Here is a 24110-nt window from a genome sequence, read left to right as displayed (position 1 = left end):
CCTCCTCTCTCTTTTCCCTGTGTATTTTAGATTTTACACACACACACACTCACAGAAGCATGCAAGCACACAAGCACACGCACACAAATGCTTTTTCTTCACTCCAATGAAATAAACACAATGCAACAGAACATGCCAAACAGAGTACACATGTTTATCTTATTAGACTCATTATAACAATAATTGCGCTGCACTGAGAAGAGACAACATGCCTTCAGACGATATTCCATTCCATTTCAAACTAAGCAACAACTTACCAGTATTTACATATTTGTCAACCTAACTCAGTAAGTTTTGGATTCCGGTCATTGGAGTGACCAGAAATGAAAGATTTGAATTTGAGTTTAGTGTATTAATAATCTGTGGACACCTGTATGAATGTGACGGAAGTGTGTATCTATGAAGGACAGTTTATTGACTATTGCAGTAGGGACTGATGAGGCTTTGTGCTTTATTATATATGGGGAGAGAGTTAGAGAGAGTACCATGGAAATTAGTAGAATGGAAAGTAAAAGAAACCATTGATTCAAACCATGTCCATAAAATAATGTCATTTTTGCAGCTCAAGTTTCAGACCACAGACCAACCAAGGACTTTTTCTTAAAAGATATAATTCATGAATGATTGATTGACTTTACGAGGAAGGTGGAGAGAAGGACACAGGCTTCCACACTGATTCAAATGATTGACATTATTTACATGTATCTATGTAAAGCATTCATCACAGTTATACACTGCAGAGCACTGTTAAAAGTTGACAAGGTATTTTACACTGCATCTAATATACATTATGTCAGTCAGATGGAACTATGGATAGAAAATACACTTTGATGTCATATTTATTGAATACTATGCAATATAATATATTATATGAAAGTCATAAAACTTTGGTAAACAGATTTAGTGGGTTTATATCATGTCTATTAATTATTTACGATGTGTTATGAAATCTTTATAGATTATGTAAATAGTTTATGTAGTTTTGGTGTACATTATAGCAATGTATAGTCCTGAAATGACATTGTAGGTTTATGTCTCAATAAAACTAAGTTAGTAGCCTAAGTCAAGATTATGGAGCAACGCATGTAATGTAAAGACAAACTTTTGAAAGCTTTTCAATACAGTTCAATACAGTTTTGGTCCTGTGTGGCTGAGTTTGTAGAGCATGGCATCAGCAATGCCTGGGTTGTGGGTTCGATTCCTACGGCCACTCATTCATGAAATGTATGCACATATGACTACGTTGCTTTGGATAAAAGTGTCTGCTAATTGGCATATATTATATTAAAATAAATGTTCTATCCATACACACAAGGATGATTTTGGAACTATAATCCTAAACATTAAACTGAAAGATCATGAGCTAAGTACACCCATTGACAATACAAAAAAACATAGCTTTTTCTCAGTCCTGTTGAATTGAAAGTTGTTGAGAGTGTTGTCTGTGATGGTGGTGATGGTGCAAAGAGACTGTCTGAGGATCTGAAGGTGTGCCCCTAGGCCCTAAATGTTCCACAAAGCTAGCTCTACCACCCATTCTAGTATTGTGTATCACTCTTCTCGTCTGAAAGATATAGGTTGACTTCTCACGCAATAGTAAGACCAGAGTACTGTGTGGATTCACTCCCCATGCAGTCCACTGAGCTCCAGCACAAAACTTTGTCCCACACTGAGTCAGTAAGGTGGATTTAATTTTCGAAATTCTTAATTCTTTCCTTTGTCTAGGTGGCTAGACCTACTGGTTGTTCATCAATCATGTGTCTTTGTAAACATATTTGTTGTATTTACAGCTGCACAGCATTAAACCATAATGCCTAACTTTTGTTTTCGAGGCACTGGCTAAATGTGAGGTTTAGGCAACCTATCTTACAGCAATATTTATTTTAAATTAAGTGACTAAAATAACAACTTTTAATAAATGCCTTTATTCCTGAATTCGCTTGGATCTAATGTTAGCAAAAACTCTCGAAATAGGCTATAATTCTGCTCCTTCTCTAGTCTAAATTGGCTTATCGGCGCCTTCAGGTTGCTTTGTGAGCTGAGTGTTTTGGTTTTAGCCCCGTTTTTCGTGACCTGTGTGACCCGCCAAGGATAAACTGCTAACTGCGGAGCTTCAGTCACGCTCTCAATGAGACTGATGCCCACATGATCCGTGAAATTGGCTAAAAATCGCGTGTTAACCGCACAGTCACCTATAACTATAATATAACTATAACTTTTCCTTATTTTATTGTATAGGCTACATTTGTGGACTTCCGTCATCGAACACACTCACACATTTGTCAAATATAGATAGTAGCCTATAGCAGTCTATTATTCAATAGCCTTTGGGTTAAACGACTCCAACTCGATACTCGAAGTTGAACCATCGGTTTGGATTTATATCGATGTGGTACTATTTCATAAAATTGTATTTATTTATTTTATTTGAAAAATTGCAAATCAAACTGGCCAAATTATTTAATATGAGGTCCGTTGAGTCCTAGTGATCAGTTATCAAGTTAGGCTACTTTTATTTTGGTTAACATCTCGAATAGGCTACAGCTTATCCAATCAACATCCAATATAAATTGGGGTGGGAATATAATGGGTCAAAGGTTACACTTTTTCTAAGTGAATGCAGGTTTAGGGCCTGTTAGGCTAAACTTTCAAGAAAGGGTCAAATCCATAATAAAGCCAACAAGGGATTGTCGAAACGTGGCTATTAATAACAATTTTGTGATCTGATATGCCGTGCTGTGGTGTAGGCTAATAACAACACAGAACAACCAGGCTATAGACATATATGTCAAACCTAACAAAGCCCCCAAACTGCTCTCCCATATCAATAGCAGAAACAAAGCAAGTTATGAAGATCATGCAGACCTTCGTTATGAAGACATTTTAACTGTTGTTAACATGTTATTAATATCAACTTGGCAAGTTACTAATGTTAGGCTTGGTATCTGTAAAGCACTTTGTGACAACTGTAAAAAGAGATTCATAAAATGCATTAACGCATTTTCTATTTTTAACGGGAAAAAAGGGAGAACGTGTGAGTCAATCAAATTGAACACGTATTTATTCAAATCACTCTGGCGGATAAAGAAAAGGGTAGGCTAGTGGGTTTCCATGCGCATGCAGACCATCAAATGATTTATTTGTACGCCTAACGCCTCTATGGTATTATGAAGGGAACTTGTTTGTGTTCGTTGAAAACATTTATTTTATCTTATTTTTTATGGGTAGCCTGTACTTCACCCTTTCGTGGGCAGACTGCTCTTCCATATTAGGTTTGCTAGAAAGATAAATAGCCTATTGCATGACACACAACTTTTGAAAATTGTTTAATTTGGTTACATAGATTGACATTGGAACACTCATAGAGATCCTAATAAATGACGTATTCTAATTTCTAATTCTATGCGAACACTGCAGAAGCTAGGCCTTACAAGACCAATGGAATGCCAGTCGCAAAAAAAAAAAATTTTTTAGGAAAGAATGTAGTCTATATTCCAACGGATTCAATATGAATAAATATGTATCCATTCATTTATAAATGTGTGCATTTTATTGTCCTATGCGGCTTTTTGAATGTTGTACACCATCTTACACTGTTGAATTGATTTGCTTGAAATGTGTCTAATATTCTGTAGTGTCATTGGCAGGCCGTTTCTCTCTTATTTCAGAACTTGCAGGCCTACCACACAAATTATTTTAATCATACAATCCTGTTTCTCCAATCATAAAAGATCCAACAAAAAGTTACATATTTTCTGAAATCTAATACATTTATATTTGTGCATTTGAGTAGCCCATATTTATAAAAGTAAACATAAACATACACGGATTAAAGGCTACTAATACAAATGACATTATGAGGGCAGTTTATGTAGCAATAGGCCTTATATTTTATAGAGATTTACAAGAAAGACAACATATTTTTCTGTGCATGGGCCTATAGTGTGCATGTGTGCGTGTGTGTGTGTGTGATGAAAACATTCAACATTTACAAATTATTAGGTTATTTCAAACTAGATTAATTGTTAACAACATCGTAGGATTGCATGTGGCCTGCGTGTTGAAAATATTCACATTTTTGCAGGCCTATATGGTACATTTCCTAGATTTCAGCACTCCGAGTTTGTATGGCATTACATATCCATATTTGCATATCCATAAAGCCAATAGACTCCATTTATGTCATCTCTCAATCTGTCAGCTACGGGCGGCTCCCTGCATACACGTATTACCTATGAATTGCTAAAAGTCGTCTTTAGTCATGTCTCGCTCCTGCTTGACCCTTTTCTACGAGGTATATTTATCAATTAGCACGAACAAATATGTGACCTCAGTCTCCAATAAGCAGGTTGCGACCCGGCGTGGTGTGAGTGTAGGGTCATGGCACAGCCAGGGACTCTCGCTCTGCTCTGGCTGCCTGGCTTGCGTGTTACATCATCACGCATGCTACTGTCCTCCGGTGGCCTAGTGAACTGTTTCTGAGCGGCGCACCGCGCTGAGTGGATCTAGCTATTGCTAAACGCATTTCCTCTGCAACTGGGAAGCACGCAGTGGCGCCATTAACACTCGGCCGGGCGACGGGGATGCGCATTTGTAGTCACGGATGGATAACACACGCCAAACAGTGGTCCTTCCCTCGGAGAGAGTGGGGGTCTTTCTCTTGGCTTGTGGCCCACGCATCACGCCACAGCCTTGATGTTGTGAGGATGAGGCCTTCTGAAAATCAACTTTCCAGCCTTTTCTTACAAACACCTGCTTTGTATGTGGAATGGTATATTTAGTAAAGAGATGCAGGTCTATTGTTTAGGCATCATCCAAAATAACATCCCTATAGCCAAAGCCTATACACTTCATGGTCCTATTATTATCCATAGGCTCATCATTGAGGACAGTGGCGGATAGATCTAATGTTATGGCTTCTACTAATGACATGTGGGCTATATGTATACTAATATCTAATGATGCATATTTACATGATAATTACGTTATGCTCCTGGCGCGCGTTTTAATATATAGGCTAGTCTTTTTTTATTCACATAGCCATATGTTTCCTAATGCGCATCAAATTGTCTTACTTTCCTTGCAACAACCCTCGCCACGGCGCATGTCTGTATTCTACTGCTCTGGGCTATGGATGTTAAGGAGTATAGCCTCGCTGACCAATACATCTCTCTCTCTCTCGTGGCAACTGTGACAAGTATGAGGAGATAAGGAATTGTTCGAGGAGCAGTGTTTTCTCAAGAGCCCGAGCCAGCTGCCTCGGATCACCCGCGTGATAATCACCGTCGGTCCTGAAGGTAGCAAAATACAATCTCTGTCACCCCAGTGACACCGGCCTGTCCACCAAGCGTAATTACAAGGATACATGTGGGAGAGGGCAAATGGACCTGTAGGTCCAAGGTTTGTCATCCATCCCGTGCAAGGAAAATGTCATTACATTCAGACACAGCTAGGCCACACACACACACACACACACACACACACACACACACACACACACACACACACACACACACACACACACACACACACACACACACACACACACACACACACACACACACACACACGAGGACTAAATTGTGGCTATTTGTGTGTGTAAAGATACATGTTGAAAAGCCTGAATAAAATATTTATTCAGAATGTTAATAGTATAGAGTTGTAGGCCTACATGTTCTTAAAGTCACACACACCCTCACGCATTCCCGCACACGCACACACGCACGCAAAGTTTCTTAAAGGTCTATAGGTAGCGAATATGAAGTTATTCTTGCACCCCTTGGCCTGTTGAAAGTAATGGTGCCAGTTTTGGTCATTTAACACTGAAAGTTCGTTATTATTTATATAATAAAAAATGTCCATGAGTCATTGTAACAGCAATTTAGATGCATTGTTATTATTATGATTTATTTATTAACAGCAGCTGCGGACTAGTAGTTGTAGTGTTAGTAGTTTATTATTATAAGGGCAGTAGCCATGTTGATAGTATTATTATTATTATGTACCCACTCAATAGGTTATAGCCTACATTGTCTATTACTTTTTGGAAATGTATTTCTTAACAAAAATAAAAAGGATAGGTCTTTCAAAATCATAAAACAACACTAGAGGCTACGTCATGCACGTGGTCAAGTGTGGGCCTACATTAGGCTAATTTCTAGACTGAGATTATTACTTACTTATTAATAAGTTACTTTCCAGGCAAAGAGTTTTTTTTTGTAAAACAATATTTATTCTTGTTGAAAAACAAACCGTGTAAAAAATTATACAATACTTGCCAAAGAATGTACAATGTTTTATTACTGAAATAAGCACACACTGCATATAAATGAATTACTTTCATCTTTGTGTCTTTTCAATACAAAGCACAAATCAAAACAGTAAAAATGTTTCAATTTGCCAAACTACAAAAACATTGGTGTGTGTGACACAATATACATTGTTTAGACGTGATCATTTATAAGCTGTTTCATTAAGTCGATCCTGAGACGGCCTAGACAGTGACTTAAACGAATCACTTCATAAACAACGAAACATTTCGTGGAGAGAAAATTAGATTGACACTAAAATGTTATTAACATAAATATAATATATTTTTTTACAGCATGTATAGGCATGAATAAGCCCTAGTGTTAATATCCATCATTAAGTTGTGTGTTACCCCAACAACAACAAAAACATACGAAAATAATCCTACCTTCAAAGGGGGACGTTTTTGTTCATATTTCTTGAAAACTTTGAAGTTAGTTTATAGAAATTAACAGCCACTAGTACCGTTCACAATTCTGTTGGGAAAGTTCTCGACCGTGTGTAAAACAGTTCCTGGGTGCACGCTCTGCGACTGGTTGGGCGACTGTGGCGCGAGGGAGGACGATAACATTGGAACAAGAGGAGAAGTCCGCGAGGCACATTGAGAGTGCGCAGGGCTCAGCGACCCACCAATGATACTCTCAATGGAGAAGGGAGAGCGCTGGACAGGCGAGCTGGACTTGGCTGCAGTCTGTATGGGTGAAGCCAGGCTGGGGCTGAGCTGGGGATAGAACCGGCTCCTGGCCAAGTCAGTGGAGGTGGGCATTAAGGACGGTGCCGGAATAATGGTCCCCGTGTGTGAATGCCTGGACTGTTGCTGCTGAAACGCGAAAATCGCAGAGTGTGTGTGATAGGACTGCAGCTGGATACCGTAGCCGCAGCCGTAAGGTCCATAGCCGTACGCAGCGGCGGGGATAAAACTGTTGTGCTCCCGCAGAAAGTCCTGCTGCTGCTGCCGTTTAAAGCGTTTCCGTCGTCTCAGAAAGCTGCCGTTATCAAACATATCGGCGGACTCCGGGTCTAGGGTCCAGTAGTTTCCCTTCCCGGGGTTCCCCGGTTCCCTCGGTATCTTGACGAAACAGTCATTCAGGGACAAGTTGTGTCGGATCGAGTTCTGCCACGCCGGGAACTTTTCCCGGTAGTACGGGAAACGGTTGCTGATGAAATCGCAAATTTCGCTGAGGGTGAGCCGCTTCTTGGGGCTCTGAAGAATTGACATAGTGATCAAGGCGATATAGGAGTAAGGGGGCTTCACCAGGGTGTTCTTACTGGCTGGTTTGTAAGGATCCCGGGACGAGGAGCTGTCCAGGCATGGCGGGGAGCCAGACAGCAGGTCATCGTGCATCTGCGCCACCTCGTCTACGTAAGAGCGCGTTTGGCTGTCCCCATCCTCCCCCTCGCCGACCACGTCGATGTCTGTCTCTTCCGAAAGGATGGAGGCATCCGACATCTCGGAGCTCAGAGTCATGGCTCACCGCTAGCTGTGTAGAGGCTGCACTGTGCGCTCCCAGAAGCTACGGCGGATAGGAAGAGGATATACTGCCGGTGCTACTCTGCCTTCTTCCAAGACAACTCATATGATGCAATTAGAGGAGCACGCCGGCGGTAATAGATGTTCCTTTTCCCCAGCCACTACCATATGTTTTAGGGCTTTTTTCGTTGTTCAATATCGCGCATCCGGATACTAGCCTGTGGAAAGACCTGAAAAAGGCCAAACCTGAATCCTAAAGAGGGCGGATCTTCCCTCGCGCTTTATACCAGAGCTCTGATCACATGTCGAAGGAACGTCACCAAAGCAAATGAAGAGATTTAAAAAAAATAGCAACAATTGTGTAACTGTGGACGATTTAAAAAAGTTTGGTTCTCTTTTTGGTGGTCATCTTGGTATAAAAATATAATTAATCTAAACCTTTCATTTCAGCTAAATGTTTGGCAAAAAAATTGGCCTATATTAATGAACATAGAAGATAGAAGAAGGCTGCATGCAGAACAAAGCCCATGCTGGTAGGACTATCCCTTATAGATCATCATCTAATGTGATATGAAGCTGTAACATGATAGTGGAATGTTATGTTTTAAATAATTGACATAAATGATACGTATTTATAAAGTTATGGATTTTAAGAAACAATGTAATAGTTCAGATAATTCATGATTCATAAAAGAAATAAAACATGTTTACAGTCGGAGTTTCATGACCCACTCTCCACGTTTCATAGTTTGCGTGATCCAGTAGTTATCTAGATTATCCGCGAGCCATTTGTAATAGAAAAGAGTCAGCTGTTAACTCGCATCAGTCACGGGTCACGCAGAGCATGCGAGCAGCTCGAGAAATAAGGGCCTCTGCCATGCACTGACTTTATAGCTCTGATTGATGTTTTTTTAAATAAAGGGGGAAAACATAAAATACATCTGCTGTTTTGATGAGTTGATATGATTTTTGATAAATTATTGTGATATTTACGTATACAGTATAACATTTTTTATTTGGGTTATCTGGATCCTGTTATCTAGTGTACAATATTATAATTGTATCCATGTAACAATGTAGGCTAAAGCATCCTTACGTGATACGACTCCCGCAAAAGAGTGTGCAGACATTTCTGTAGGTCGACACGTGCGTAATAGCTTAAAGCACAGCAACCTTTCCTATTCCTTATTCATAGAAGCCTACTTTAAAACTACACCAACATAGGCCTATAGAATGCTTTTCAATTAAGTAATTCATTTGAAATATATAAAGAGTATGACATTTAGGCTTATAACTATATTGTAAAACGGAACTTGTCATTATCTGAAATTATGTTTCAAAACAACTTCCCGGTTGTGATTTTCCATTTCATTGCCTTTGCAAGAGAAGTACGCACGAGAAGCTACACCGTATGACTGCTAATATTTTCCTTCTCACCAATCAAATTTTAATTAAAGGCTATGGTTCTATATTTCATACTACAGAACCCCTTTTAACACCTAGGAGACAGTTACTGTCATGAAGTTGGTCGACTGTGAAGAATCAACATTTTTAAGTGTCACATTTCGGTTCAAAATCTGACACTTACAATTTAAACTGAGACTCGCTTTGTTAGTGCACTAAAATCAAACATTATGGATGTCAGTCATGTATAGGCTAAATCATGCATATTTTCCACAAAACTAGATATAAGACATCTCTTGACCTCAGCTTGGAGTGAGTGACACTTGATCATATCTCTCATATACCAATGTTGGGTGCATGAAACAACAAATCGGTAGGAAATAAAACTTTTCATTACATAAAATACGTTTTCAAAGCGCTGAAAACCTATCAAACATCACCATTCGTTGATAAAGAACGTGACTGTTTGCAACAATAAAGTAGGCCTATAGGTAAAACTACATTTGAGTCCAAATAGATTATTTATTACTGTTGTTATCCCAATGTCTCCTATGTCCCCCAATTAGTTATGTTAGTAAGTTCAGAAAACCTATACACTACAAAAGTAGCCTAGACTACAACAATAGAGCCTATATAGAACGATTAAATCAATGTGCTGTATTATAGAGATGAGGATGAATGGGTTTAGGTGATCTTTATGTCAATAAGAAAATGTCTGGTGCTTGATGATGACCATATAATAGCTAACCCATGGTTGATTTGTTGTATGATGACTTATGTTTATTTTTCTCTGGCCTGTCAACAACTCTACTGTAGCGTTTATGTTGGACCATGCAGCACCATCTAGCGGAGAAATTGTCCACAGTCTCAACACGATGTCTACTTTGACAACTTCAGCTGTCAAATGTTTGACAATGACAGCACTTTTTTTTCCTTTCGTTCTTTTGAATGAAATCTGCATACTATTTATATTACAGTAACAGTTTATCAGTTCCATGCAAGCCCTTTCACTCTCACAAATTACCAATTGGCTGACAATTTCCTCAAGCCTACACCTCGCCAACGGACCATTTGATCTAGAACTCTCTCAAATATACATCTCTCTCAGACAGGTCTTAAAAATATTTTTAATGACTATCGAACTAATGGTCTTTTGATTTAACTCTTCAGAATTAACACACCATTGGTATAGAATAGTTATTTCGTGCGTAAAAAAGTCGTGCGAAAAAACCTGTTTGAATTATTTGGAGCAAAAGTCACGCATGTGACACTGGTTATCAGTGTTTGTTTATTAGTTTATTGTGCTAGTGCAGTAAATGGCAAATGTATGCGCTGTTAATAGCTATTGGCCCTTTGACTATGACGGACATTATGAAGTCTGTCTGTACAATCATTCAGGGAAAAATAAATAAAAGTGACCACAAGTAGGCCTACTTATTTCCACATGCACTACATTAGATATATATAATGTATATATAATGTATATAATGTTATAATGTTAAGGTAGTAAAAGAGTAAGGTAAACCCAAGTGAATTGAATATTACATGTTTTATTTCTGTAAGAAAATACTTGGCTATTAAAGAATCTCGGGTGATGCTGGCCGTGCATGGCAAATTAATTGCTATTTTTGGAAAAAAAAGCCTTGTTGAACTTAATTCGTTTAATAGGCCTATGCCTTTTTTGAAATACTATTTTAGACATAAAATAACCTAGTCTTGGAGAGGGCTACGGAAAGACCCGGAGACCAAATGACCAGTCACTTTGAGATTAAATGACCAGTCACGTAAACCGAATAATAATCACAAATTGATTCAATAGATTTATTTGATAGACTGGGGCCTGGTTAGCGATATTAAAAGTGAATGATAGGTGAAAGTTGATAATAACTATAATCATCTATTTTAATGAATTATTTTTGTGCTCGACACTGACGCTTTCTGAAGATTAATAAAATGGGTTTTGATGTATATATTTATGGGATGATATGTCACGATTGTCACCTACATTGGCTGTGGGAAAAACATTTAGCCTGTTTGCATCAGGTTTTCTATAAATCCTCATTCGAAATTATTTCTTTGAGTTAGTTAGTAGTATAGGCATGGTTATGGGCTATAGTTAAATTAATTCGTGAACTGACGCTGGAGTCCGTCTTTAAAGCAGGGTTCGCATTTGTGGTAAACCACTTCTAAAGTGTTTATAAATTCCTCTCTACAATCGGATGGTGATTCAGTGCCACGGGGTACCAAGAAAGCACTTACTGCTGAACGCAATCCCTGCTTCTCGCGCTGACAAATCCTATAAATGTCACCAAAAGAGTCAGTCTCTCTCCGGGGACTTGGTAGCATGTGATTAATATGTATCACATGCATAAAAGGCAAGACAATACCTGTGCGTGTGTGTACATATCCGTGATAGAGAGAGAGAGAGAGAGAGAGAGAGAGACAGAGAGAGAGACAGAGAGAGAGACAGAGAGAGAGACAGAGAGAGAGACAGAGAGAGAGACAGAGAGAGAGAGACAGACAGTGTGTGTAGGGGAGAATGGGGCACGTTGAAGTTGAGACATTTTTAACACTTCAGCATCACACTGTCATGGGTGGTATAGTATTATTTATAATAAAGATATCTATAGTGCCTTCAGAAGGTATTCACACCACTTGTCTTTTTCCACATTTTGTGAGATTTTGTGTCACTGGCCTACACATAATACCCCATAATGTCAAAGTGGAATTATGTTTTAAGAAATGTCTACAAATGAATAAAAAATCTAAAACTGAAAAAGTCTTGCGTACGTAAGTATCCAACCCCTATGTTATGGCAAGCCTAGGTAAGTTCAGGAGTTACAATGTGCTTAACAAGTCACATAATAAGTTATATAGACTCATATAACTGTGTGCAATAATAGTGTTTAACATGATTTTTGAATGACTACCTCATCTCTGTACCCCACACATGCAATTATCTGTAAGGTCCCTCAGCCGAGCAGTGAATTCAACCAGAAAGACCAGGGAGGTTTTCCAATGCCCTGGAAAGAAGGGCACCTATTGGTAGATGGGTAAAAATCCCTTTGAGCATGGTGAAGTCATTATTTACACTTTGGATGGTGTATCAATACACCCAGTCACTACAAATATACAGGCGTCCATCCTAACTCAGTTCCCGGAGAGGAAGGAAACCGCTTAGGGATTTCACCATGATGTCAGTGGTGACTTCAAAACAGTTACAGAGTTTAATGGCTTTGATAGGAGAAAATGGATGATCAACAACATTGTAGTTACTCCACAATACTAACACAAATGACAGAGTGAAGAGAAAAAAGCCTGTACACAGTAAAACATATTCAAAAACATGCATCCTGTTTGCAATAATGTACTAAAGTAAGACTGCAAAAAAATGTGGCAAAGAAACAAACTTTATGTCCTGAATACAAAGTGTTATGTTTGGGGCAAATCCAACACAATACATTACAGAGTACCACTCTTCATATTTTCAAGCATGGTGGTGGCTGCATCATGTTATAGGTATGCTTGTCATCGGCAAGGACTAGGGAGTTTTTTAGGATATAAAGAAATAGAATAGAGCTAAACAAAGGCAAAATCCTAAAGGAAAACCTTGTTCAGTCTGCTTTCCAACAGACACTGGTAGAGAAATCAGCAGGACAATAACCTAAAACACAAGGCCAAATATATATAATATGCTCACCAAGATTACATTAAATATTCCTGAGTTGCCTAGTTACAGTTTTGACTTAAATTGGCTTGAAAGTCTATGGTAAGACTTGAATGGCTTTCTAGTAATGGCCAACAACCAACTTGACAGAGCTTGAAGAATTTTTAAAAGAATAATGTGCAAATATATACAATATACAATCCAGGCTCTTAGAGACGAGAAAGACTCACAGCTGTAATGGCTGCCAAATGGGATTCTAACAGAGGTGTGAATGCTTTCTGTATTGCATTTTCAATACATTTGTTAAAATTTCTAAAACCATGTTTTCACGTGGCATTATGGGGTATTGTGTGTAGATGGGCAAGAAGAAAATATATTTAATCAATTTTGAATTCAGGCTGTAGCACAACAAAATGTTGAATAAATCAAGGGGTATGAATACTTTCTAAAGGCACTGTACATATATTTCCGGATGTTGTGTATCCCTGCAAATAATCAGAATTCAAAAATAGGCAACTTAAAAAATACTTGTGAAAATACTTGAGATTGTGTCTGTTGGGACAAAATGAACATTGCTAACTTCGATCTGGTAATGTAGTGGTGACTATGAAACGCTATAGGCAAAGGTTGAGAGCTACATTTTGTGTTCACATTACCATGGGAGTTTTGTATTGTACTGGACATTTCTTGAAAATCTTTGAAAATTCCATTAACAGGTACACCAGTTGTATACCAGTGTGAGTACATATAGCCCTACTGCAATTGCATTGTGACAGGCTTTAGATATGGGATCCAAGCTTTAGGCTGAATAAAACATATAATTTCATTCCACGTGTAGGCTAGGCTTGGTCTGGGCTATGGTGGCACTTTCCACTTTGTTCTCAGCCACAGAATGAGAAGGCCAATCTTACAATATGACTGAAAATGCAGGGTCTTTTGTGTAGCTGATCACACCATAGACATTCCTTCTAAAACATAACTAAGATGAACAAGTGAAAGGTAGGGCTAGGCCTACTCAACAGAATTGAACCTTTATTTAACTAGGCAAGTCAGTTAAGAACAAATTCGTATTTACAATGATGGCCTACACCGGAGAATAGTTAGCTACAGTTCTATTCTACTCTTTCACTGATGAGTAATTACAATCTATTCATATATATTACAATCTATTCATATATATATATATATATATATATATAAGGCTTGCTATTCAATCTAGTAAAATTAATAATGTCATTTCACTGAAATAAGTTTTATATTGGTGAGGGCAGGACAGGGCACTCCCTTGGTCTTTTAGTCAGAGATAGGGCCATTTCTACTGGCCCATCGGCCCTTCTCGCGGTTGCACCTCTGCCCGCACGTCACTTCCTCCAGCCTCTTTCGCTTCCATCTTGCTCCCCGCGTGTGCGCGCTGCTAGTGTGCAGGTCAGTTAGGAGCTCTAAAATACCTTCTTTCCTGCACTGTTTCTGCCATTCTTCAACGACACAAGGTAAACAATATCTTTGGTTATCAGACCGGTGAAAATCTTGGAGTTTGAACTCACGGGGACTTCGTAAATGAGTGTAGACTTGAGAGGTTGAGTCCAACTCACAGGCCCCTTTCTAACGTTGGCTAACCTGTTAGCCTGGTATCTAGCCAGCAGCGGCACAAGGCCGTTAACTAAATCGTTTACTATCTGGCTTATATTTATCAGTGGTAATCGCCAATCTCTCAAATGCTTGTAGATATTTAGCAGGCGTGTCGATGGTCAAGGTTTTCAATTTTCTCGCCATATTCCGCTCTTAACTAGTGTAGGTAGCTAGTTTGCGAACGTTAGCATTAGTTAACCGTTATAACGACCAGCTGGCTAGCACCCATATCCGGACAGACATTTGTATTTTTTTGTATTTACTTTTATTTATCTAGGGAAGTAGGTTAAGAACAAATTCTTATTTTCAATGACGGCCTAGGAACAGTTAACTTCCTTGTTCAGAACGACATATTTTTTTACCCTGTCAGCTCGGGGATTCAATCTTGCAACCTTTCGGTTACTAGTCCGACACTAACTACTAGGCTACCTGCCGCCCTAACTTGCTAACTAACGTTACTAGTAAATTGGTTGATAGTCTCAGTCCAGCAGACAAACAACTAGGTAATATTAGGTACAGTTAATTAATTTGTAAGCCGGCTGTCATTAACTTACTGGGAAACCTCGAATCGTTTGTTTTGTTTGCAGGTCTGTGTCTGTAGGAAGCGTCTAACTTTTTCCATATTCTACTTCTACTGTAATTATCTAGCTAACGTTCACTAGTTAATGGCAGCTGCTAGAGGCGGCAGGGTAGCCTAGTGGTTAGAGCGTTGGACTAGTAGCCGTCGTTGAAAATAAGAATTTGTTCTTAACTGACTTGCCTAGTTAAATAAAGGTAAAATTAAAAAAGATGATACTGTACTGCTCAATAGGCAGTTTAGAAGACATACCGCAGCTTTGTCTTCCAGCCATAATCTTGATTTGCTGGTTTTGGGGTATTTGCAGAATTGCACATTTACAGAATATGAACAGAATACTAGTACTCACCTGCCTAGGCCTGTGCCTTCAACTTGTATTTTATGACACAATTAAGATAGCCAGGCTACATGTACTTATGTGTGATGTTTGTAGCTAGCTAATATTAGTGATGCACCGATATAAACATTTTGGCTGATATTTTCTTTGCAAAAAAAAAGGATACCGATAACCGATATCTAAAATTTTAGTGGCCTTTTAAGCATTCTAGTAAAGTTAAATAGTCACATGGACGCAGAGGTCTAAGGCACTGCATCGCAGTGCAAGAGGTGTGACTACAACTCAGTGCAAGAGGCGATATTTTTTTATACCTTTATTTTACTAGGCAAGTTAGTTAAAAAATTCTTATTTTCAATGACGGCCTAGGAACAGTGGGTTAACTGCCTGTTCAGGGGCAGAACGACAGATTTGTACCTGGTCAGCTCGGGGATTTGAGCTTGCAACCTTTCGGTTACTGGTCCAACGCTCTAACCACTAGGCTACCCTGCCTCGCTGGTTCGAATCCAGGCTGTATCACATCCAGCCGTGATTGGGAGTCCCATAGGGCGGCGCACAATTGGCACAGCGTCGTCCGGGTTTGGCTGGGATCGGCCATCACTGTAACTAAGAATTTGTTCTTAACTGCCTAGTTAAATAAAGGTTACAGACGCACACACCACACTGACCAAAAAGTTATTTTGCAGGCATTTACGTATGTCCCCATTACCAGTAAAACATAATCAAAACCTATTTATTTCACTTACTTGTGCTGTTTTGTTAATTTATTCAGTCGTTTCATTCTCAACCAGCATTTCAATGGAATGCCTTTTGGGTCTTTGCTATGGAATGCAGTTTGTCTTTGTGTGTCAAAAAATATACTATTTAACACGTCAAATAAGCGTGTTGAACGATCACGAACTGAATATGACTGCACGCCTCACAATCATTTTACACTTTCATAATTTTTTTTACATAGTTATTACACATTGATTACACTCACTCGTATTTCATATGTCACAACGATTCATCGATACGTATGTTGCTGGTAAAGTTGTCTCACGCACCTACAGTGTTGGTCATTTAAAAAAAGCTAGCTAGCTCATGGATGCAAACAATGTCCTTCCCCAAAAACATAGCAAAACGACATAATCGGTTTCAGTAGCTATAGTTAGCTAGCTTACTCTATAGCTAGGTGGCGTCATCTAAAGTAACCCAAATTTATAAAACAGTTCTTTAAAAGTCGGACCCATCTATGTGAAGCTAACCACAATAAGGATTAGCCACATTAGTGGACTTTGCGGTTAACCTTCAAAATAAAAGCATGGCATAATTCTACTATTTGTATTAATTTGCATCACTGTCAATGACATACTTTTATTTTGAGACATACTTTTATTTTGAAGGCACACTGCAAAATCTACTATTGTGCCTAATCCTTAGTGTGGCAAGCTTCACAACACATAACCCGGTCCGGTTGAGCCTCATTATCCAGATGAAGCTAGCTGGCTGCTTATAAAGTAAGTTTTGGACAACAGGTTAAGTAGCTGGCTAGCTATTTATTTTCATGAACTGAAGTTCAATTTCAATAGGCGAACAACAAGTGGCAACCTAGCTAATACTTATCACAAAGAATACTAAAACATTGACAAGAAAAATAAAAATGACTGCAGTTTCTACTGGTTATTGTTTTTAGGCTGGTTGTATTGGTGCTAGGTAGGTAGCAAGCTAAAGCTAGCTACCCCAGAAGTTGTGGTCGAAAAAAATATGCTTCATTACCAATGCGCTATTGTAAACACATCGTTCATGGCTGGTGTTTGCTTGTTTGCAGACTTTTTGTACAGCTTTCACAGTGCCACTGTATCTTTTTTGACACGCAAAGACCAAAATGGTGTTCCATAGTATGTACAGTGCCTTGCGAAAGTATTCGGCCCCCTTGAACTTTGCAACCTTTTGCCACATTTCAGGCTTCAAACATAAAGATATAAAACTGTATTTTTTTGTGAAGAATCAACAAGTGGGACACAATCATGAAGTGGAATGACATTTATTGGATATTTCAAACTTTTTTAACAAATCAAAAACTGAAAAATTGGGCGTGCAAAATTATTCAGCCCCTTTACTTTCAGTGCAGCAAACTCTCTCCAGAAGTTCAGTGAGGATCTCTGAATGATCTAATGTTGACCTAAATGACTAATGATGATAAATACAATCCACCTGTGTGTAATCAAGTCTCCGTATAAATGCACCTGCACTGTGATAGTCTCAGAGGTCCATTAAAGCGCAGAGAGCATCATGAAGAACAAGTTACACACCAGGCAGGTCCGAGATACTGTTGTGAAGAAGTTTAAAGCCGGATTTGGATACAAAAAGATTTCCCAAGCTTTAAAGGAGCACTGTGCAAGTGATAATATTGAAATGGAAGGAGTATCAGACCACTGCAAATCTACCAAGACCTGGCCGTCCCTCTAAACTTTCAGCTCATACAAGGAGAAGACTGTTCAGAGATGCAGTCAAGAGGTCCATGATCACTCTGGATGAACTGCAGAGATCTACAGCTGAGGTGGGAGACTCTGCCCATAGGACAACAATCAGTCGTATATTGCACAAATCTGGCCTTTATGGAAGAGTGGCAAGAAGAAAGCCATTTCTTTAAGATATCCATAAAAAGTGTTGTTTAAAGTTTGCCACAAGCCACCTGGGAGACACACCAAACATGTGGAAGAAGGTGCTCTGGTCAGATTAAATCAAAATTGAACTTTTTGGCAACAATGCAAAACGTTATGTTTGGCGTAAAAGCAACACAGCTCATCAACCACAACACACCATCCCCACTGTCAAACATGGTGGTGGCAGCATCATGGTTTGGGCCTGCTTTTCTTCAGCAGGGACAGGGAAGATGGTTCAAATTGATGGGAAGATGGATGGAGCCAAATACTGGACCATTCTGGAAAACCTGATGGAGTCTGCAAAAGACCTGAGACTGGGACGGAGATTTGTCTTCCAACAAGACAATGATCCAAAACATAAAGCAAAATCTACAATGGAATGGTTCAAAAATAAACATATCCAGGTGTTAGAATGGCCAAGTCAAAGTCCAGACCTGAATCCAATCGAGAATCTGTGGAAAGAACTGAAAACTGCTGTTCACAAATGCTCTCCATCCAACCTCACTGAGCTCGAGCTGTTTTGCAAGGAGGAATGGGAAAAAATGTCACTCTCGATGTGCAAAACTGATAGAGACATACCCCAAGCGACTTACAGCTGTAATCGCAGCAAAAGGTGGCGCTACAAAGTATTAACTTAAGAGGGCTGAATAATTTTGCACGCCCAATTTTTCAGTTTTTGATTTGTTAAAAAAGTTTGAAATATCCAATAAATGTCGTTCCACTTCATGATTGTGTCCCACTTGTTGTTGATTCTTCACAAAAAAATACAGTTTTATATCTTTATGTTTGAAGCCTGAAATGTGGCAAAAGGTTGCAAAGTTCAAGGGGGCCGAATACTTTCGCAAGGCACTGTATGTCATGAAGCTAATAGCAGTGACAACACCGGTAGGGCAACATCTGAACAATAGCGCATTTGGTAGTATGTACCGGTGCTCAACCAGTCTGCGAAAGCCAACATCACCCACGACGGTTGATTGTCAAGGGCAATGAATTCTATTATCTTGACTTTAATGGATTTCGCCTTTGAGTTGCCTCGCTGAAAATGTGTTACTCTTTCAAATGACTGCTCGATCTACACAGCAGACATTGTGGGCTAGTTTAGGAATGCTGTGTTGCACGTATAGCGCAACATTTTTAGTGGCGTCGTTACATCATGTAACTATGTTATAGACGTATGCATGTCAGCTATGTCATCGGTTTTGCACATCGGCGTTAAACTAGACATGGGCTGATACCGATTTTGGCATTTTTAGCTAGTGTTGGCCGATTTATATTGTGCACCCCCAATAAATAAATATATTTATGAATAAAAATAAATAAATAAAGGCCTAGCGAGTTAACTGAGGCAGGGTTTGCAAATGTTTTTCAAAATGTAATGTTACATAACCAGAAACAAAAGGACAGTGATATAATAACTCAACACATACGGTGTCTATTTCAGATGAAAGAAATAATAATGAACCAAGAAAAACTTGCCAAACTTCAGGCACAAGTCCGCATCGGCGGCAAGGTAAGAAGCCGTTCACACCAATCTATTATTTATTCAGAGTGAATGTTTAGAAAAATATGTCAATATGAAGCTCATGTCTCACACGTGTTAAAAGATTCAAGTACCTGATATATCTGTTCTCTTTTACAGGGCACTGCTCGCAGAAAGAAGAAGGTTGTGCACAGAACCGCAACTGCAGATGACAAGAAACTTCAGTTCTCCTTAAAGAAACTAGGAGTCAACAACATCTCTGGCATCGAAGAGGTAAGATCTGGTCCATGGTTAGACTGGTCCTCTCTCCCTCTGTAACCATCCCTATTTAAATGGATGTTGGAGTACTTTAATTGGTATGAAAATTAAATTGGAAGCCACTGATTTCTTTGAGAGCAAAGGAAGGTTCATTTCATGGCCCACTTTATTTGAGTCTTCAGAAAGGGAGGGGTGTAGTCTTTCAGATTATATGTCTATAACTGCGAGTAAAATCACATTACCGTTCTCGTTTCTCCTCTGTTCCTCGCAGGTGAACATGTTCACAAACCAGGGGACAGTGATCCACTTCAACAACCCCAAAGTGCAGGCCTCCCTGGCAGCCAACACCTTCACCATCACTGGCCACGCCGAGACCAAGCAGCTGACAGAGATGCTCCCCAGCATCCTCAACCAGCTGGGAGCAGACAGTCTGACTAGCCTCCGGAGACTGGCTGAGGCTCTGCCCAAACAGGGTACGTGGGGCTGTGGGAGGGAGTGAGATGGGCAGGGGGGACTGGTTCTAATGGTTCAGGAGTACTGCCGGAGGATCTGCCCAAACAGTGTTGGTTTTCATTGCAAAAGGTTTTGCTGTTTGGAGTACATTTTTTGTTACACTTTTTGCTTAGGAAACAGACAGATTGCTACTGTACACGTTAATCAGTTGTTTTTTTAAAATTACCAATCTCAAAGTTTTTGGATGGGGGGGGGGTTTGAGGTAGGGCTGAAGGGTCTTGGATTGATTTTGAGCACAGGGCAGGCACTGACATTGTAATAGAAATACCATTTGTTTAAACAGACTTTTTTTATAAAGGTTATGATCATGTATTGTATACAACTTGAACTGAAGACCAGAGGCATTTGTACATAGCTCTGCAACAGGTTCGTAACATCTCTTATTTCTTCCTCACAGCTGGAGATGGAAAAGCACCAATCGCCCCCATAGAGGAGGAAGATGATGATGTTCCAGGTGGGTCATGAACAGCCATCTCACAGTTAAAAGGTCATGAGTGATCATTGAGTTTACATCCTTGGTGTTACCCAAAATGCTGACTGGTACTTTTCATTTGTAATTTACATAACAATGGCCAACTGAGCTTGGAACACCTTCTCACAAAGCAACTGTCTTGATGATGCAGAGGTTGTTGATTCTGCTCACCACAAGTCTTGTCACACTCCTGATGGAAATGCAATTATACTGGAGCTTTCATTAACATGAAACACTTTGACGACACACTGGTTTGGGGTAAAGGCATCAGCATGCTTCAGGTCGGCTGGCGGCCCAAACGAGGGTGCTCGCGTACTCCCTGAAAAGACCCCAGCTTGAAAAATTAGAAAAAAGCGACAATGGTACTGCTTGTCCATTTTAAAAGGCCTCAAAATAGTATTGAATCAATCTAAGATAACTCAATAAATCGGTCATTCATTTTGAAATTTTTGACAAGGAGATCTTAGTCTTGAATTTTTACATCTAACTAAGATGTTTGGTGCAGTATTTCTCAAACAAATTTACATGAAAACGAGTCTCTCGCTGAATGACGAGACTTATTAAATTGAAGAATCCCTACTGTTGACCAATCACTGACAAAGGGGCATAGACTTCAGCTACCAATTTCGGTTTACCTCCAGAAAAAAAATGTAGTGTGCCCAAACAGCTGAAAAACCCTAACTTAATTCCAAAATGAATGAAAATGTCACAATGTTGTCATAATATACGTACAATTTTTTCCAAGCTGTTTTGTCTGGGAAGCCTTTAGTCTTAGGTGGAAGTGCAGTAATAGCGGTGTCATTGTGTGTGAGAATATCACACCAGCCTCTTGCAGTTGATTTGATGCCATCCCACTCCCACCCTCTTGGCATGGTTTGACACATCTCCAGTTATTGATTAATTTTCCTCCTTCCTTATTTGAACGTGACCATAGAGATTGTGTAGGTATCTTCAACAATGGCTTTTTGTCCTAGACACTTATAAGAGTTGGTTCTCCACAACAACTATGTGTAGTGTTATTTCACATTGTGGTAATTTATACTTTCTCCTATGTCTGTGTGACTTGTATTTTCCCGCATATAATAGAACCGTGGCAGGTTTGCTTACTTTTAGGAAGTGAAGGGGGTCATGCTAAAGAGATCTAACAATGACTGAACACTTGATGGTGGTTGGAGTCGGGGTGGTGGGTTTAGTGTTTGAAATGTTTGTTGTTTGAGTTCTGAAAGCACCGTTTGCTTTTCTTTGTGGAGAAAAATGGTCCATACACATGAGGTTGCCATTAGTTACCCACAGCTTTTCCCAAGGCTCTCCTTTTCTCGTAACCCAACGTTTTCACAAATGTAACAAACAATTACTCTAATTCAGAGTGAGGAGCGGTTGAAGCTCGATGACACGGGGTTAATGGTCTATGCCACCATGTCATTAACGGAGTTTAGTTTCCTACCCCCACTTTAAATTATATTCAGACCTTTTAGAATTGTTTCGATTATAACCCTCGACCCCACTGAGCCAAATAAGGACCCGGCAGATTTATCAGTTGATTTTTTTTGGGGGGGTGGGGGGGGTAGAAATTATACCCGGGGTCATGTTTTTAGGTAAAACACACATTTTTTTCTTAAGTGGACTGAGCCTAGTGGAAAGACTGATGGAGGCATGTATGTTTGGAGAGAGTACTGCTTGTTTCTTTCCCTGACTGACTAGTTGGCTTGTTGTTTCAGATCTGGTGGAGAATTTCGACGAGGCTTCCAAGGATGAGGCAAACTAAAGGAAACAACAGACCTTCAGGAGAGTCTCAACAGGACTTGACTAGGCCGTGGGGTGGGCACAAGGCGTTATTTTTCTTTCTTGCCACCCGATTCTCCAAATGCTATTTTGTGCACTGCTGGCCGTGTCCAGCTTGAGAGTCAGTGAGAGATTGTATGTACGTTACTGTATGTTGTCTCTCTGGGGTTCGAGGTCTCTTCAGCAGTTTCCTCCATGTTACTGAACCTTATTTCTTTGCAGTCTGGCTGAAACCATAATATCTGGAATAAACATTTTGCTATTGTCAACTAAGAGAATTGTGGTGTTTTCTGATTACTTGAAGTAAGGGGACAAAGGTGATTCTTCTTATCAGTTGTATGTTCATTTAAAATATACATCTGCCTGTTTACTTTTTTAGTTGCACCCTAAAGCCACGATTTGATGTAAAGCATGCTATAGAGCAGCACACTGGACAGACGACACTGAAGTTTGAAAGGTAATTTATGCTCGAGCTGACATGGGGTAGCGTTGACCGTGACTGCTATCTTGACTAATGCTGGTAAGTATGACACAAAATGATGTGGACACCTTCAAATGAGTGGATTTGGGTATTTTAGCCACCCGTTACTAACAGGTGTATAAACTTGAGCACACAGCTATGCAATATCCATAGACAAACATTGACAGTAGAATAGCCCGTATTGTAGAGCTCAGTGACTTTAAACGTGGCACTGGCATAAGATGCCACCTTTCCAACAAGTCAGTTTGTCAAATTCCTGCCCTGCGAGAGCTGCCCCAGTCAACTATAAGTGGTGTTACTGTGAAGTGGAAACATCTAGGAGCAACAACTGCTCAGCCATGAAGTGATAGACCACACAAGCTCACAGAACGGGACCGCTGTGTGCTGAAGCACCTAAAAATCGTCTGTTCTCTGTTGCAACACTCACTACAGCATTCCAAATTTCTTATAGAAGCAAAATTAGTACAATAACTGTTTGTTGGGAGTTTCATGAAATGGGTTTCCATGGCCGAGCTGCCACACAAGCCTAAGATCACCATGTGCAATGCCAAGCGTCAGCTGGGTTGGTGTAAAGCTCGCCATCATTGGACTCGAGCAGTGGAAACACGTTCTCTGGAATGATGAATCGAGCTTCACCAACTGGCAGTCTGACGGACAAATCTGGATTTGGGGGATGCCAGGAGAACGCTACCTGCCTGAATGCTTAGTGCCACCTGTGTAGTTTGAGGAGGAATAATGGTCTGGTGCAGTTTTTCATGTTTTGGGCTCCTTAGTTCCATTGAAGAGATGTTATCGCTATAACATACAGAGACAGAGCCCTGACCTCAACCCCATCAAACACCTTTTGGGATGAATTGGAATGCCGACTGTGAGCCAGGCCTACTCACCCAACATCAGTGCCTGACCTCACTGATGCTCGTGGCTGAATGGAAGCAAGTCTTTGCAGCAATGTCCCAACATCTAGTGGAAAGCCTTCCCAGAAGAGTGGAGGCTGTTATAGCAGCAAAGGGGGGACCAACTCCATATTAATGCCCATGATTTAGGAATGAGATTTTCAGCTAGCAGGTGTCCACATTCTTTTGGTC

At 39.8% G+C, this 24110-nt stretch overlaps 2 protein-coding genes across 3 annotated transcripts; one reads left to right on the top strand and one right to left on the bottom strand.

Annotated features, from left to right (window-relative positions):
* Positions 1 to 6282: 6282 nt before the first annotated feature.
* Positions 6283 to 8020, bottom strand: LOC135516913 (forkhead box protein D1-like). The gene has a single exon (XM_064940981.1). It carries the CDS (start codon positions 7775 to 7777, stop codon positions 6758 to 6760), a length of 1020 nt encoding a protein of 339 aa, XP_064797053.1. The 5' UTR covers positions 7778 to 8020; the 3' UTR covers positions 6283 to 6757.
* A 6167-nt stretch (positions 8021 to 14187) lies between these two features.
* On the top strand, positions 14188 to 22822 carry LOC135518181 (transcription factor BTF3). 2 transcript variants are annotated; one of them, XM_064943136.1, is made up of 6 exons: positions 14188 to 14276; positions 19481 to 19549; positions 19679 to 19792; positions 20049 to 20250; positions 20688 to 20744; positions 22481 to 22822. In XM_064943136.1, the coding sequence occupies exons 2-6, from the start codon at positions 19481 to 19483 to the stop codon at positions 22525 to 22527; spliced, it is 489 nt and encodes a 162-aa protein (XP_064799208.1). In that variant the 5' UTR covers positions 14188 to 14276; the 3' UTR covers positions 22528 to 22822. The 2 variants fall into 2 exon arrangements, with proteins under 2 accessions (XP_064799208.1, XP_064799207.1); XM_064943135.1 differs by having other exon boundaries at positions 14211 to 14341.
* Positions 22823 to 24110: the final 1288 nt, after the last annotated feature.

This window comes from Oncorhynchus masou, chromosome 28, assembly GCF_036934945.1.
Source record: "Oncorhynchus masou masou isolate Uvic2021 chromosome 28, UVic_Omas_1.1, whole genome shotgun sequence".
Classification (NCBI taxonomy): Eukaryota; Metazoa; Chordata; class Actinopteri; order Salmoniformes; family Salmonidae; genus Oncorhynchus; species Oncorhynchus masou.
The sequence above is the reverse complement of the archived record's forward strand: the minus strand, read 5'-3'. Positions and strand labels throughout refer to the sequence as shown.